General features: G+C 60.7%; 1 protein-coding gene across 3 annotated transcripts in view; it reads right to left on the bottom strand.

Moving 5' to 3' along the window:
• Positions 1-16960, bottom strand: part of SELENOI (selenoprotein I) — a 26246-nt gene extending 9286 nt beyond the window's left edge. Inside the window, exons 1-5 of one of the 3 annotated variants that reach the window (XR_007901044.1) lie at positions 16793-16958; positions 3640-3708; positions 3321-3429; positions 1204-1278; positions 135-397 (exon numbers count right to left, since the gene is read on the bottom strand). Coding sequence is in view for 1 of the 3 variants with exons in the window: in XM_051773824.1 (XP_051629784.1) it covers positions 135-397; positions 1204-1278; positions 3321-3429; positions 3640-3708; positions 16793-16840 (564 nt within the window). In the remaining 2 variants the exon portion in view is untranslated. Of the gene's footprint in view, positions 1-134; positions 398-1203; positions 1279-3320; positions 3430-3639; positions 3709-11788; positions 12085-16792 lie in introns of those variants that run through there. The other 2 variants (XR_007901045.1, XM_051773824.1) reach the window with 2 other exon arrangements.

The raw sequence follows: 16960 nt of genomic DNA, 5'->3' as shown, positions 1-16960 counted from the left end.
CCAGAGAGTCCACCTCCAAGGGGAAAATTCCACGACCGACAAGGCTCTGGAGGCGAGCAGAGCCAGCTCCTCCCTCGCACCCTGTGGCAGGCGGGCACACCCTGGCAGCTCCCAGGGGCTGGCTGGGCACTCACCACCTGGCTGATGTCATATCCCCAGGGCAGGAACAGAATGCCCGTGTTGTACTTCTCCCAGTGGGAGAGGATGAAGGAGAACAAGACCACCCAGAGCAGGAGGTAGAGCACGAAGACGCTGACGCCGGTGGAGCCGCGGCCGAAGGTGGAGTAGACGGTCACCACGAAGTACACGCAGGCCCAGCTGTCCAGCCCGTGGTCGAAGAGCTCCCCCAGGGGGGTGCTGGAGTTGGTCCGGCGCGCCTGCTTCCCGTCCACTCCATCTGGGAGGAGCAGAAGGAAGGGGCAGTTCTCCTGGACAACCCACACACAAAGCACGGGGGGCAGCGGCTGCCACCGCTCCCACCCGCCGGCAGGGAGTGGGGAGTGGGATTCCCACCCACCCTGATCCACGGGAGGCTGGAAACGCAACAGGCTGACAAGGTTATGTTAGTGCCTTGTATTTCCTCTGTATTCCTTAAAGCAGCCCCTTCCAGAGCTTAAAGGGGCTCCAGGAGAGCTGGAGAGGGACTGGGGACAAGGCCTGGAGGGACAGGACACAGGGAATGGATCCCACTGCCAGAGGGCAGGGAGAGATGGGAGACTGGGAAGGAATTCTTCCCTGGGAGGGTGGGGAGGAGCTGTAATGGAATTCCCAGAGAAGCTGTGGCTGCCCCTGGATCCCTGAAGTGTCCCAGGCCAGGCTGGACGGGGCTTGGGGCAACCTGGGCTGGTGGAAGGTGTCCCTGTCCATGGCAGGGGGTGGCACTGGATGAGCTTTAAGGTCCCTCCCAACTCAAACCATTCTGTGATTCCTGACTATTTAAAGCAGACCCAAGACAGGATTTCACAATTTATCTCAAATTTGTCTCGGTTCCAGTTTCCTCCTTTCCTCATCTGCTGCTCTGGGACAACTTCCTTCTCTCCACTTTGCAAAGCAGCTCCCAGAAGCTGCTCCAGCAGACCCAGGAGCAGCTGGATCAGTGCCTGGCGGGAGACAGAATCCAACATTTCCCAGGGGGCTCAGAGACCGGGTGACACGCAGCCACAGCACGACCAGGTGAGCACAGCCCAGCAGGAACACTCTTACCTAACGTGTAGGCCATGAAGTTGAGGAGCCCCACAACGATCCACACTCCGTTGGGAACGTGCTGGTGGTCAGGAGCTGCAGGGATCAGACAGAGCTGAGTCAGGACAGCTCAGGACGAGCTCCCAGGGGGGTTTGTTTTGGCCCAGGAGGCCAAAGCACCTGCACAACTCAGTGAGACCGGGATGTGAACTTTTTGGGATGTGACGGCGGAGCTGCTCCACAACAGCTCATGAAACCAGGACACTGAGGAATTTTCCTTCCAGGATTTAACTTCTCCTCTGTCTCCAGATCCCCAAAAACCACAGGATCTAAAAACTGGGGCCAGATCTGTAGCCCCACTGCAGCGCCACAGAGTTGTGTGCAGGGGACTCTCCTCGATCCCTCGCTCAGAGCATCAGGTGGAGCCTCTCCGGGATGTGGCAATTCCCGGTCTCCGTGCCAGGATTCCCTGCCCGCTCTCCAGTCCCATCCCTCCAATGGAAAAGGAGCTGCTCCTTCATGGCACCCCCACCTCCCACAGCATGGCCCTGGCAGGGAGCCAGCACGGCCAGGGAGCCAGAGGGGTGCTGGAAAACAGCGGGAGGGCACGGGGAGGTCTCCTGAAGGAGCAGTGATTCCATGGAATGCCACTCCCTGTTTCCTCAGGGCAGCAGGATGGTGCCTTCCCAGCAGCAGAGGGTCACACCCACAAAGCCATCCCAGGAGGAGGGAAGGCACAAGGCTCTGGAGGCTCCATCAGCACAAGGAAAGGTTCTTTTTCCAAGAGGGACATGCAAAACATGGATGAAAAAGGGTCCCAAAGCAAGAGTGTCACCACCCCTCCAAAGGCAACTTTTGAGAGGCTGGGAGAGCTGGGGGGTCACCTGGAGAAGGGAAGGATCCAGGGAGACCTGAGAGATCCTTCCAGAGCCTAAAGGGGCTCCAGGAGAGCTGGAGAGGGACTTGAGACAAGGGATGGAGGGACAGGACAAGGGGAATTGGCTTCCTGCTGCCAGAGGGCAGGGAGAGATGGGACATTGGGAAGGAATTCATGGCTGTGAGGTGGGGAGGGGCTGGCACAAGTTCCCAAGAGAAGCTGTGGCTGCCCCTGGATCCCTGGAAGTGTCCAAGGCCAGGTTGGACGTGGCTTGGGGCAACCTGGGCTAGTGGAGGGTGTCCCTGCCCACAGCAGGGGGTGGGACTGGAGGGCCTTGAAGGTCCCTTCCAAGACAAACCATTCTATAATTCCATGATTCTGGATGTCTGATGTCCTGGGGATTCTCCCCTTGACCTATAGTCAGCTTTTCCTCCATGGCCCAAGGACCAAACACGACCCAAATCTTGGCAAACAGCCCCCGATGCCACCCGAGCTCTCGACAGCCTGGACTCGCCCACCCACCAACAAAGGCAAACCCCAGAAACCAGGATCTTCCCACTTAACTGTGTTTTGATGAGGGGCCCAGCTTTAGAAGAACAAGAATGAACTCTCCAGAGCAACCCAACCCAACCCTGGCAGGGGCAGAGGGAGAGAAAACGCACAGAGGGATCCACGGAGAGTTATCCCGCTGTAACTCTTTCCCTGGGATTCTGCCACGAGGGAAGGGACAACCGAGCCTTTGGAATCACAGGCAGCGTTGGAAAGCTCAAAGCTGTGAACAGGGAGGCTGAGGAGGAGGATTTGGCCTGGTTGGTCTGCAGGGGTGGAGTGTTTTGCAAGAGGGCAGCGAGCAGGGATGTGAGGAACGAGGCTGCCGGTTCCAGGGAAGCAGCGCTTCCCACGTCACCCTGTGATTTGAAAACAAGGGCACTGGGTTGTTGTCTGCTCCGTAGAAAGAGCCAATTCCTGCCCAAGATTCCAGCTGTTTGCTCCTCCCTCTGTAGGATGAGCCAATTCCTGCCCAAGATTCCAGCTGTTTGCTCCTCCCTCTCCCACCTGACGCCAGGAGCTCACTCCTCTGGCAGCCGGAGGGAAGGTGTTGTACCCAGACAAGTCCTGCTCAAGAAGCCCAGTGGGTTCAACCCCCTGCTCTGTCCCATCACTTGGGAAGGCCCAGACCCAGGGGCCTCCCCCACACGCTCTGGAATTCCCAGCACATCCAGTGGCAGACCCACATCCCCCCGGGAACGCGCGGCCTTACCGGAGGCGTAGAAGTCCGGGTCGAAGTACGCCATGAGGAAGAAGTTGAAGACAAGGAGCAGGAAGCCAGAGAAGGTGATCAAGTTTGGGGCCAGCCAGGTGGGGAAGATCTGTGGGGAAGCAGCAAAAGAACAGAGGAACTCCTTAAACCACGGGCGAGGCAGCACGTGCTGCGGGGACACCGTCCGGAGCATCCCGAGCATCCCGAGCAGCAGGATGGGATGCAGGGACTCAGGGCAGGCTGCAGGCAGCCCCTGGGGGCTTGGGGTACCCCGAAGGAGGCAGCTGAGGGTGTCCCAGAGGCAGCTGGCGGGGCTCACCTTGACGATGGTGTTCCAGAAGGGATGCATCACGTACAGGGACAGGGGGTTGCTGTCCACGGCGCTGTACTGGGAACCACAGAGGAAACAAAGCCACAGGTCAGGGCTCAGAAACACACGGGGAAAGCCAGAGATCCGGAATCACAGGACCTTAAGGATCATCTGGTCCCAACCCCTCCACCATGGGCGGGGACAGCTCCCACTATCCCACTTATCCAACCTGGCCTGGAACACTTCCAGACTTGGGGCGTCCACAACCCTGTTCCAGTGCCTCACCACCCTCACAGCACAGAATTTCTTCCCAGCATCCAACCTAAATTTCCCCTCTTGCAATCTGTATCCATTACTCCTTGTCCCATCACTGCTGTTCCAGGAATACTGAGCTTTCCACGAGGACAAAATCCACCCAAGTCTCGGCACTGCAACAGCACTTGGGTCAAGGGTGGGGTCTCCCCAAAAACGGTGTGAATAGCCCAAAAAGCCCCCTGAGACCCTGCATGGGGCACCCAGGGCACTCCTGGTGCTCACCCACCGACCCTCCAGCCTTTGGAAGCGTCAACTCCAGCTCTCTGAGCCGGACACAAAGCAAGGAGAAGATGCTGATCCTTCACCAGGCACCTGCCTCCAACTGCTCTGCCCTGCCTGGGTGGGGAAAAACGAGGAGGGAGAGCTCCTGCCCCTCATCCCACCACTTCTGCAACATTTCAGGTGCTCAGGGCATGTTTGGGGGGGGGGGAATAAAAATAGAAATGCAAATGAAAGGCTGAGACAAGGCGTGAGACAACTCCAGTCAGGGAGTTAAACCTGGACATCCTTTGGCTCTGGAGAGCAGCACGAGCTGCCCTCTGCTCCCACAGCCCTTCTGACACAGATCTCCCTGGCTAAAGTCCTCTTCCCCAGGAAACACTTTGATAAGAATCCCAAGGAAATTCCACAGCCTATGGAACTCCTTGGCTCACACAATCGGGGCAGAACCTGCTCCCTGTGGTTGGGACAACCCCCCCCCCCCAGGTCCCCAGCAGGGGCACCTGCTCGAGTCCAGTCCCAGCACAGAATCCCAGACTGGTCTGGGTGGGGAGGGAGCTGAAATCTCACCCAGTGCCACCCCCTGCCATGGGCAGGGACACCTCCCACCAGCCCAGGTTGCTCCAAGCCCCGTCCAACCTGGCCTTGGACACTTCCAGGGATCCAGGGGCAGCCACAGCTTCTCTGCCCAACCTGGGCCAGGACCTCCCCACCCTCCCAGCCAGGAATTCCTTCCCAATCTCCCATCTCTCCCTGCCCTCTGGCAGTGGGAAGCCATTCCCTGTGTCCTGTCCCTCCATGCCTTGTCCCCAGTCCCTCTCCAGCTCTCTGGAGCCCCTTTAGGCTCTGGAAGGAGCTCCAAGGTCTCCCTGGATCCTTCCCTTCCCCAGCTGAGCACCCCCAGCTCTCCCAGCCTGGCTCCAGAGCAGAGGGGCTCCAGCCCTGGAGCATCTCCGGGGCCTCCTCTGGACTCTCTCCAGCAGGTCCCAGGTTTGATCTGGCTGGTAAAAGGAGGCCCCTGCCCAGGCAGCAGCTCTGTGTCCCCTCCCAGCCCGTGGCCCTGATCCTGCCCTGTCACTGCACCCAGGGGTTGCTCTTCTCTGCTCCTCTCCTCGCCCACAAACCCCATTTTCCCTGGAAGCAGCCTGTCCGTTTCCAAAGCTGGGGAGAAAGTGGTGGGAAAGGGCCAAGTGACACCTGCCAGGTGAGGCAGCAGGGCCAGGAAGGGGCAGCAGAGCCAGGAAGGGGCACCAGGCCCGGGAAGGGGCACCAGCTCCCGCTGGGCTCCCATCTCAACGTTTGTTCCCAACAGGGTGAATCCCACCCTTGGCGAGGATTCCTGTGCCCCCTCCCAGCCCTTCCCTGCCCTCCCCAGGCCGGATCAGTCCATCTCCCTGGGATTCAGCCCCGGAGCTTCCATCCCCACGCCAGCCATCCCACGGGAGCTGCAGAGCCAGCAGCAGCAAACCCCGAGGCCGATGCCGTAGGGGGGCGAGGGATCAGCCACGAGGAATTTCCATCCCAGCTTAGTGCAGTTTTGGGAGGCAGAATTCCAAACGCTTTGCAAGGTTAATAGGATTTGAACCACCAGTTAGGGGAGGAGGAGGAGGGTCTGATTTAATCTCATTATCCCCAAAACAAGCCTGGAACAAGAACACAGACACGAGGCTTGGAGCGAGGCGGGGGAAGCTCCGGAGCCTCCGTGCTCCTGAGGAACCTCGAGGAAGCTTTTCCAGGCTCATGTCTTGGGAAGCTTTCCCCTCTCCCTGCAAAGACTGGGGATAACAGTCAAAAGGTAGCTTTTCCCCATGGCCACACACATTCCCACCTCTCCTGCAGAGCTCAAAGAGCTGGAAGGACCCGTTTCTTGAGGGAGGGGGCAGCTGCTCTGCAGAGGTTTGTTGATACAACCATCGAATCAGGGAATATCCTGAGCTGGAAGGGACCCACAAGGATCACCAGGTCCAGCTCCTGGCCCTGCACAGACACCCCAACAATCCCACCCTGTCCCTCAGAGCGTTGTCCAAACACTCCTTGAGCTGTGGCAGCCTCAGGACTGTGACAGGGTCCCTGGGGAGCCTGTTCGGTGCCAACCACCCTCTGGGGAGGAACCTTGTTCTGAGATCCCACCTGACCCTGCCCTGACACAGCTCCAGCCGTTCCCTGGGTCCTGTCCCTGGTCACAGGGAGCAGGGATTCATGCTGCCCCTCGGGAAGAAGCTGCAGGTGTCCCCTCAGTCTCCTCCTCTCCAGCTGAACACACCAAGTGCTCTCAGCCCCTCCTCGTGGTCTCCCCTCCAGACCCTTCCCCACCATTTTTTAGGCCCCTGGACGCTCTCCCATGGCTTTGGATCCTTCCTAATTCCCCTCAGCTCCAGGCAGTCTCCTGGCAGGACACGTCTCTGGTGGTGCTGTGCCAGCTCAGGGGACACCCCTGGGGCACAGGGGGCTGGCTCTGGTGCCAGGTTGGCTGCCACCCTTTGGGACACCCAGCACACGGCTGCCTGCCCAGGACAGACGCTCCCAGAATTCCAATGAGCTGCAGTGAGGGACAGAACCCTGCCCAGCCTCCCCCAGCTGCTTTCCCTCGCCGGGTTTCTTCCCTACAGACATTCCCAAACTTGCCCCTTCCACCTCTTGGCCTGCGAGGCCACAAACCCAGCAGTGTCTGAGCTCTGTCATCCCCTCACCTCTGTCCTCACTGTCACCTTCTGCATTCTGGGCCTCCACACACTGCTGTGGTCACCCACATCCTTCCGGGGGTGGCTTTTCTATCACGACCAACCATTCCCACCAGCCTGGACTCGGATTTCTGCCTCGTTTTCAGGGAGGGAGGGTCAGAGGGAAAAGGAGAAGTGCCCAGGAGGAGTTTCATCCCTCCCAGAGGCTCCCTCCCAGAGCAGCCAGGCATCTGTGCCAGGCCCTGCTCGACACCAGCACCGTGTCGGCAGCCACGGCCGCAGGAAGGAGCCGACCCAGCCCTGACAGTTCCCTCGGGATTCGGGATGAAACTCCTTCAGAGAAGAGCAAAGGCAGCAGCAACAATCCTGTCACTGGCACCTGGATGGGGCCTCCAGTGCCCCAGGGAGCCACGGGGCACCCCAAGAGCCAGAGCCAGGCCCGGCGGCTGCGGTGCCGTCACAGACGAGCTGGCTGGAGTCATGATGGGATTTATGGACACAAATGGTTTGTGGGGCTTGGAAACAACATCAATCTTGCAACCAGGAGGCTGCTGGAAGATTCAATTACGCGTCCAAAGAGGAAAAAAATACAGATTTATAGCCCTGAGCCTACTAACAGCCTTCCTGTCCCGGAAAAACAATTCCACGCTGAAGTGACCCGGCTCCCCGGAGCCGGTGGCAGAGCAAGAGCTGCCACAGACCCACGGAGCAGCCTGAGGGGGAAGGGACCCCCAGGGACCATCGAGTCCAGCCCCTGGCCCTGCACAGGACAGCCCCAGCCTCCCACCCTGTGCCTGGTGGGATTCACACCATCACCCCTCTCACACCGGGCAGGCCGGAGTCGGGGTGGGCTGGGGGAGGACAGCAGGCAAAGAGGGGTTTGCACATCCCATCCTGCTCCCAGGCTCCCCAGGAGGACCCATGGCAGCTGTAGGCCACGGGCCCACGTTTCCACACCATGGGTGCAATCAGCAGAGCAGCTCCAGCCAGTCCGCAGGGCCGCTCCCTGTAAATCTCCTTAGGCACAAAGATGGCACAAGGCAAAGAACCTTCTCCCATCAGGCTGAGGATGAGCCAGGAGGCAGAAAACTCACCAACCCCGGCCCACGGGAGTGAGCAGGGCCGTGCCAGGAAAAACAAGGCCCGTTTGCCCTCTGCCCACACTCGGCTGAGGGGTGAGGATCACCTCACCCCCGATGGTACTGATTAACCTGAGCCCTGTTTGTCGTTTCTAAGGTCACTTCTTGGCTGGCAGCAGCAGGGATCATCAGCTTGGCCACGCTGGCAGTGCTAGAGCTGCACCCACCACAGGAGCTGATGGGTTTGGCTGCCACCAGGAGCAGCAGCAGGCAGGGAACAGCAGGAGGGACGTGGATGTCCCCCCTGCCTGCCCCAGCGGCAGCTCCAACATCAGCCCCTGGCCTTGCCCTGCCCGGGCTCCACTGGGCAGGTTTTAGACATCCAGCAAAAAAAAGACCTTCAAAACACAGCAGAGAATCATGGAATGAGGTTGGAAGGAGGTTGGAAAAGTCCTCTGAGACCACCGAGTCCAACCATCCCCAGCACTGCCCAGGCCACACTGAGCCATGTCCACAGGGATTTTAAATCCTACCAGGGACGGGGCTCCACCACCTCCCTGGACAGCTGTGCCAGGGCTGGACAGCCCTTTCCATGCAGGAATTGTCCCAATATCCAACCTGAGCCTCCCCTGGCACAGCTGGAGGCCGTTCCCTCTCCTCCTGTCCCTTGTTCCCTGGGAGCAGAGCCCGACCCCCCCCAGCTCCCCCCTCCTGTCAGGGGGTTGCAGAGCCAGAAGTTCCCCCCTGAGCCTCCTTTGCTCCAGGCTGAGCTCCCCCAGCTCCCTCAGATATTCCTGCTGCTCCAGCCCCTTCCCAGCTCCCTTCCCTTCCCTGCCCACGCTCCAGCCCCTCCCTGTGTCTCCTGTGTGAGGGGCCCAGACCTGAACACAAGCAGGGGCTCAGCAAGGTCAGAGCCCCACACCATGTGCAAATTCACTGGGAAAACCAGATTCCTGCCCTGCCAACAGTCTCTGACATGGCCTTGGCACCAGCTGGGAGATTCCCAGAATGGTTTGGGTTGGAAGGACCTTAAAGCTCATCCAGAGCCACCCCCTGCCATGGGCAGGGGCACCTCCCACTAGCCCAGGTTGCTCCAAGCCCCGTCCGACGTGGCCTGGGACACTTCCAGGGATCCAGGGGCAGCCACAGATCCTCTGGGCAGCCTGTGCCAGGGCCTGCCTGCCCTCCCAGGGAAGAATCCAGGAAAGTCTCGCTCTCCAGCACAGCAGTTCCAGGCAGGACACGTGGAGGAATGAGGCTCTGAGCCAGCCCCACCTCCCTCCTGCAGAGTCCTGACCCCATCCCAAGCCGTGTTGGTGCAGTGGAAATCACCTCCCCATGGACACACAACGTGGAAAAACACTTGATGTTGATGGCAGGCTTTGGAGAGCAGCCTGCCAATTCCAGCTGCATCCAGGAGCTCTCTGTGCCTGGGAGCATTAAATATCCATGAATATGGGTCACCACCACTTCCACTACAGCTGGAGGTGATCAGCTGCAGAAGGATGCAGAGGTGGTGAGCACAGGGGAGGGAATGGTGAACCTTCAGGGGCAGGGATGCAGTTGGAACAGGATCAGCCAGCAGCAAACCCCTGGAGTGGGAATGGAGGGATCAGAGCAGCAACTCAGGGCAGGAAACCTGAGGGGGGGGGGAGAAAAGACAGAATCCAAACCTGCCACAATAACACTGCGACAGCAAAGAGAATTTCCCACTGCTGCCAGAGTTGGTTTGGGCTGCAGAAAACACGGGGGATGTTCCTCAGGGAGACCAGGAGCCACTGGGGAGCTGCCAAGGTTGGCAGGAGCACAGACCCCTTCACAGCTGGGTTTGATCCCAACCCACCATTGCTGGGATAGATGGGATGCTGGGGAGGAATTCCTGGTTGTGAGGGTGGTGAGGCCCTGGCACAGGTTGGCCAGAGAAGCTGTGGCTGCCCCTGGATCCCTGGAAGTGTCCAAGGCCAGGAGTGGAGCCAAAACAGCCACGAGCTGCGTTACCCCCCCGGCGACTCATCCCACAGAGGTTTGAGGTTCCTCCTGGAAAACCTGCAGGACCCACTGGGGACTGAGGGCACAAAGAGCTTCATCACCACCCCTGTGTGGCTAAAACCAGAGAGTCTGGGAACTCCCCACCCAAACAGGGTCCATTCTCTCTGACACCCCGCAGAGCAAAGGGCACTGCTCAGAAACCAGCAGCGTTCCCGCAGCAGTTCCAGGATTGTTCAGGATGAAGGGACGCAAACACACCCACACCAGGTGAGTGGCACCAGCTCATCACTCACCAAAACCTCCCAGCACACACCAGAAGTGTCTCCAGAAGGCAGGATAAATCCCTTCCCCTCATCTCCCCACTCAGCACGGGGACAAAGCTCAGCCAAGGCTCGTGAGCCGGGTCGTTCCCAGTTAATCCCGGGATTGCTGCTGTCTCCTCCAACCACGGCAGTTTGCAGACCACGAGAGCTTCAAGGGGCACACTAAGCTGGGCAGAGGTTCAAAACCCTGAATTTAATCACAGAACAGGAGAAGAAAGCAGAAAAACCCCTCTAGCCTGGGAATCACTGAGTCTGGGAACACTCCTGGACTTCCTCACGGCGCAGCCAGGCAGCCGCCTTGGGAAGCTGGGCGTGTTTAAAAGCTGTCTCAGAGCAATTAAAGAGCCCCTGGGGAAGGAGTTAAGTGACTCCAAAGCTGGGCTCAAAGGCCTCCCCTCCTCCTCACCCTTCCTGCCAGGAGAAGCCGAGCTGGATGTCTGGAGGGAGGCACCAGCCAGGCCTTTCCATCACCGTGGCCTCGAGCCTCACAGCCCCATCCCAGTGGAAAATGCTCCCCGTCCTGCTGCCCTGGCTCCCAGTTCCACCAGTCTGAGCTGCCACGGGCACATCAGTGCCTCTGAACACCCTGCAGAGCTCTCCTCAGGGCTCCCAATTCCAGAGCAGCCATAAAATCCTGCCGGGAACAGCTCCCGGCTCCCCGCGGCAGCATCCGCAGCCCTGCTCCCCACGGCACTCCAGGCCTGGAGCCAAAGGGATTTCCTGAGGACACTACACGGGACCAGCAGCTGGATTCCCAGCTGGAAGGAGCAGAAAAGGGAGAAGAGCATCCAGAAAAAAAAGTGCTTTCCACACTAAATGGAAATCCTTGGAGCCAGCTGCCTGTCCGGGTCTCCTGAGCTCTCCTGTGAACACTCTTCCCATCTGACACTGGAAATGAGGGACAGAGTTGTTTTCCTGCAAGAAAATCCTTTAATAGCTCGAATAATCAAATGTGGGAAGCATCTTCTCTGGATGGGGCCTGCCCAGCTCACTGCACAGGGATCAGAGGCCTGCTGGATGCTCCACCATTGGGATTCCCACCATCCAGAGGGATGTAGGATCTACACTACTGCACCTTTAGGTCCCTTAAGGGCACCACCAGCTCCTGCTCAGACACAGGGACACAGAATGGAAGGGTTTGAGGGTTTCAGCAGCAGTTTTGCTACAAAAGGCCCTTCCCAGGCCTCACTTCAGTTCCCTGTTGCTTGGACTCACACTTGGACTCACACTTGCCCTGGAAGCTTCTGGGATGAGCCACCGGCCTGTCCCCCCTCTGGACTCGGACATGACACATGCCATTGCTTTCCTATCCCATCCCTCCCGTGCCACAGCTCAGGAGTGGCACTCCCACACCCTCCTTTGCTGGCATTTCCCCCAGACCACGATTCCCCAGGACAATGCCTGAGGTCCAGGTGACACCACGACAGAGGTTTGTACCTGCCCCTCCACCCCGCTCACACAGCCAGGAACTCACGGGAGCAGAGACCCACCCTCGGCCAGAGCCTCCTGCACAACACTCCTCCCTCCAGGGCCTTCCCTGCTCCTACAGCACCTGGATCCAGGGGCCACAGAGGGAGCACAGCCCTGGGAATGGTCACCAGTGGCTCCATCACACCAGAAGACACCAGCAGAGCGCAGGATCCCCCGGGGTAGAGCTGGAACATGTGGAATCACAAGCAGCTCAGACAGCACCGGGTGAGGAAAGGCCACAGGGAACGCAGGGCACGTGACTGGAATATGGAAAGACAGGGACAAACCACGGGAGCTGCTGTAACTGCCAGGACACGTGGAGCTGCAGCACTGTGCCCTCAGTCACAGCATCAAATCCCAGCATGGTTTGGGTGGGAAGGGACCTTAATGAATCCAGTCCCACCCCTGCCATGGGCAGGGACACCTCCCACTAGCCCAGGTTGCTCCAAGCCCCTCCAACCTGGCCTGGGACACTTCCAGGGATCCAGGGGCAGCCACAGCTTCACTGGGCAACCTGTGCCAGGGCCTCCCCACCCTCACAGGGAATAATTTCTGCCCAATCTCCCATCTAGTCCTGCCCTCTGGCAGTGGGAAGCCATTCCCCCTGGTCCTGTCCCTCCAGGCCCTCATGGAAAGTCCCTCTGCAGCAGACAAAGCAAGACAGGAGCAGACACCTCTGTAAATGTTCCAGATGGTCCCATTTTCCCCCCTTCCCATAAATTTGCAGGAGGAGGTTGCCCAGAATCTGGCCCGAAGCGATCTGTAGGCAGGTTTTAAGGATCTGACCCCTGGCATCCGACTGGGAGGTTTCCCCCTGGAAACAGCAGTGCCTTGGCTGCAGCTTTCTTGGCAGGGGACCCCCAGTGCTGGACAGTGACAGAGAGCTGGGTTTGGCAGAGGACACCCCAAGCCCTCCCGGAGCAGAGCCCGCTGTGCTTTGCTCCAGGGGCAGCACCCACGGCCTGCCCTCAGCCCAGGGCATGTCTGACATGAGATCTCCCCCCTGCCAGCACCACCCACCCCCCACACCCAGTCAGCAGGCCAGAGGGGCTGGAGCACATCCCCCTGGGATCTGTCCGCAAGGCAGGGCTGGGACAAGGCACCAGCAAGGCTGGAGCTGTTCCCTTCCTTCCCAGTTCAGCTCAGCTTGTCCCCAGAGGTACCTGTGCACACCCAAAGAATTCCCTGCTGCAGGAGTGTTACAGGGACAGAATCACAGAGTCCTTCAGCTGGGAAAAGCCCTCCCAGCCCATGGATCCCCCCTGTGCCCCATCCCCACCTTGTCCCCAGCCCAGAGCACTGAGTGCCACGGCCAGGCCTTCCTGGGACACCTCCAGGGCTGGGCACTCCAAACCTCCCTGGGCAGCCCCTGCCAGTGCCTGACCACCCTTTCCAGCAGGAAATTCCTCCTCATGTCCAACCTGAGCCTCCCCTGGCACAGCTGGAGGCCGTTCCCTCTCCTCCTGTCCCTTGTTCCCTGGGAGCAGAGCCCGACCCCCCCCCGGCTCCCCCCTCCTGTCAGGGGGTTGCAGAGCCAGAAGGTCCCCCCTGAGCCTCCTTTTCTCCAGGATGAGCCCCCCCAGCTCCCTCAGCCCCTCCTGCTGCTCCAGCCCCTTCCCAGCTCCCTTCCCTTCCCTGCCCACGCTCCAGCCCCTCCCTGTGTCTCCTGTGTGAGGTCCCAGAGCTGCCCCAGCACTGGAGGTGCCCCAGCAGTGCCAGCACAGGGAGGGCACTGCCCTGGCCCTGCTGCCCCAGCAGTGCTGCCCCAGCCCCGGGGCCATTGGCCTCCTGCCCCCCTGGGCACAGCTGGGATCGTGTCCAGCTGCTGCCACCAACACCCCCAGGAAAACGTCTCCAGTACCATTAAACCTTTGAACCCCTCTCCGACAGCACCTTGTGCCACGTGGCTTCCTTGGGCACAGCAGCTCTTTGGTGCCCCTTCAAGAGCGGGTCCCTCTCCCCCTGCCAGCCTGTGCCAGCAGGAGCACACCCCTGCCTGTCCCCCCTGCAGAAACATTCACTCTGCAAAGCTGAAACCAGCCGGGCTCCCGACTCGCTGCTCCCCGTCTGTGGTCCCGGCACCCACGGCAGGGTCACCCAGCCAGGGCTGCAGGGACCTGTGGATCCTCCTGCACGAAGCTCCTCTGCTCCTGCTGGATCAGCTGCAGGGACACCACCTCCCCTGCGAGGACGTGCTCCTTCCCTGGACACGCTGCCTCCTCCACGACCCCAAAATGCACTCGTGTGGACGGTGTGTGGCCAGAGCAGCTTCTGCCAGGCACAGCTTAAAGGCTGAGCCAGAATCAGGGGCTGCAGAAGGGTGACCAGAGAAGCTGTGGCTGCCCCTGGATCCTTGGAAGTGTCCAAGGCCAGGTAGGATGGGGCTTGAAACAACCTGGGCTAGTGGAAGGTGACCCTGCCCATGGCAGAGGGTGGGACTGGATGAGCTTTAAGGTCCCTCCCAAGCCAAACCCGATTTGGGAGCCTGATAAGGTCAACCAGCTTTGGAATCTGGACAGGGCAGAGCACGACGAGCCTCAATGCCTAAAGCAAGGCTGGAATATGTGACCCAGTACCAGAGAATTGTGCTGGATCAGCCACTTCCTCAAGGCTAAAACAGCCAAGAACAAGGGTTCCCAAGGAAACAAGAGACAGAGGAAGGAAGGAAGGTAGCAGGACAGAGGCAGAGATGATGCTCTTTGAGCACTAAATGAACCCGCCCACTCTTATCAAAGTCTCCACTGACCCAGTAAAACCACAGGCTCTGGAGCAAAGCTCCTCCTACCAGGCAGCAGAACCCCTGCCCTCGGGACACAGGTCCCACATTTCAGCCTGTGCCACCCAAACCCAGGGCAGGGAACACGCCACCAGTGCCTAACTGGGGACAGCAAGTGCCTTCTGTGCCACGTGGGACCTCCCTCCTCGCCCTGCTCGGCTCCCAGGGCTCCTCTCCCAGGTTTAACTGCAGCACCATTTCCCCCAGAAGCGTCTTCAGGAAAAACCTGGGAGAAGGTTTTGGTGCCTGCTACACGAGCCAGGGGGTTGCTGCAGCTGGAGACCCCAGTTCTCACTGCACAGGTGCCAAGAGGGAAGGCAGCCCCCCCATGAGTGGGAACGGGCTGAGCCCACGACAGGCTCCCTCTTTAACCAAAGCCTTGTGTTTGCAGGAGCCAAGCCAGTGACTGGGGGGCTCTGCTCACTGGTCTCCAGCACCCAAACCAAGCCACCATCGTCAGCCTGGCCCAGGGAGCCCCGTGCAGCTGTGTCACATCCATCCAGCTCGCTCTCCCGGGCCCACCTCACTCTCCCAGGCCCACCTCCCTCCCCCTCCCCAGCTCTGAGTGTGCAGGAGGAGAGTGAGAGCAAGGCCTGGCCACTCCTGCCCCCAGGGACTGCTCCAGGAGGAGCTTTGCTCCCTGCGGGTATCAGGCTTGTCCCGATCATCCCACACTCTTACATGACACCTCACACACCACCCGGGAGGGATGACTGCAAACGTGGCCCAACATGATGGATCCAAGAACAACGAAGCAAAGAAGGTGAGGTGAAGCCCTTTTTGCTTCACTGCTGGGGTGGGAGAAGAAAAAAATATGGAAAAGAGCCTCCTCTCCACGTAAACACAGGACACAGTGCTCCCTGTGTTAAGGGTGTCACCTCCTTTGGCCTCAGGGATTTAAGTGCCACGGCAGAGCCTCTTTGCACTTCCAGCACTTCCTTCCAAGGCTCCCAGTGCTTTGAACAAGGCACAGTTGGCAGAGGAGACGGGGCCAGTGTGGGTTCCGTGGGTGTGACTGCACGGAGCAGCCCCGGGGCAGGAGCTCAAGGTGGGGCAGTTCCTGGGCTGGATGTGCTCCCAGGGCACCCAGAGCCCCCCCTCTGCTGTCCCTTTGTGGGGGGGGTGGCCACAGACCTCTCTGTGTGTGCTGACAGGCCACCACTGCCTCCCTGGGCCCAGCCCAGCCCAGGAGGAGGGGGGGACACAGGGCAGCTGCCACAGCTCCCTCCCTAATGGTCCCCAGCAATGTCCCCCACTGCCAGGGACAGGCTGGGGGGGCCACACGCACTGAATGTGATCCCCCCACTCTCCTGTGAAGGTGTGTCCCCCCCAGGGATGCCTGGGCTGGGGTCACAGTGACACTGCCCCACCCGGGCACAGAACGGTCCCCTGACCTCTCCAGCAAGGGGGGGGTCCCACGTCTCACACGATCCCACCTTCCCCACGCTGGTCCTCGCTGTGCCCACAGCCCCCCCAGCCCCGTGTCTCCCTGCAGCCCCTCCCTCTCAAACCCCGGGTCTCCCTTAAGGCCCCCCAAGCTCCCAGGTCTCCCTGCAGCCCCCCCTAAACCCCGTGTGTCCTTGCAGCCCCCGCCCCCCCTCCAAACCCGGGACCGCAGCCTCCTCCTTCCCACACCCCAGGTCTCCCCGCAGGCCCCTCCAAATGGGGGCTCTCAATGCCCACCCACCCCCGGGTCTCACTGCCCACAACACCCCCGAAACCCAGGTCTTGCTGCAGCCTCCTCCCCAAACCCCGGGGCCCCCTGCAGACCCCCCTCCCCAAATCCCGGACCTCCCTGCAGCCTGAGTCTCCCTGCAGCCCCGCTCCCCCCAAAATCCCGGGTCTCTCTGCAGCCCCCTCCTCAAGCCCCGGACCTCCCTGCAGCCCCCCCCAAACCCAAGATCCCCCGCAGCCTCAGTCTCCCTGTAGCCCCCCCCCAAACCCAAGGTCTCCCCGCAGCCTGAGTCTCCCTGCAGCCCCCCTTCCCATATCTCGGGATCCCCCTGCAGCCCGAGTTTCACTGCAGCCCCCCCGCCCCAAAATCCCGTGTCCCCCTGCAGCCCCCTCCCAAAATCCTGTGTCCCCTTGCAGCCCTCCCTCCCCAAAACCCCAAGCCCTCCTTGCAGCACGCCCAGCCCGACCCCACCCTCCCGGCCCCGCCGCATCCCCCCCCCCCCGCCCGATGTACCCCAAACCCCCTCCCAGACCCCGCTCCCAGGCCCGGCAGCCCCTCATTCCCCCCCCACCGCCGCCAGGCCCCGCGGCGCCCCGGAGCGCGGCCCGCCCGCCGGCGCCCGTGCCCGGCAGTACCTTGTACTTGCTGAAGCCGGCGAGCTGCTCGGGGCTGACGTACTCCATGGCGATCCGTGTTATCCCGGTGTTCCCGGTGTTCCCGGTGTTCCCGGTGTTCCCGGTGTTCCCGGCGCTCCCGCTCCCGGCGCTGCCGCCGCCGCATCGGCCCACCCGGCGTGCCCGTGA

This window comes from Manacus candei, unplaced genomic scaffold (assembly GCF_025592945.1).
Source record: "Manacus candei isolate 608988 ecotype Guabito, Panama unplaced genomic scaffold, ASM2559294v1 h1tg000177l, whole genome shotgun sequence".
Lineage (NCBI taxonomy): Eukaryota > Metazoa > Chordata > Aves > Passeriformes > Pipridae > Manacus > Manacus candei.
Note: the sequence above shows the minus strand (reverse complement) of the source record. Positions and strands in the feature narration are given on the sequence as shown.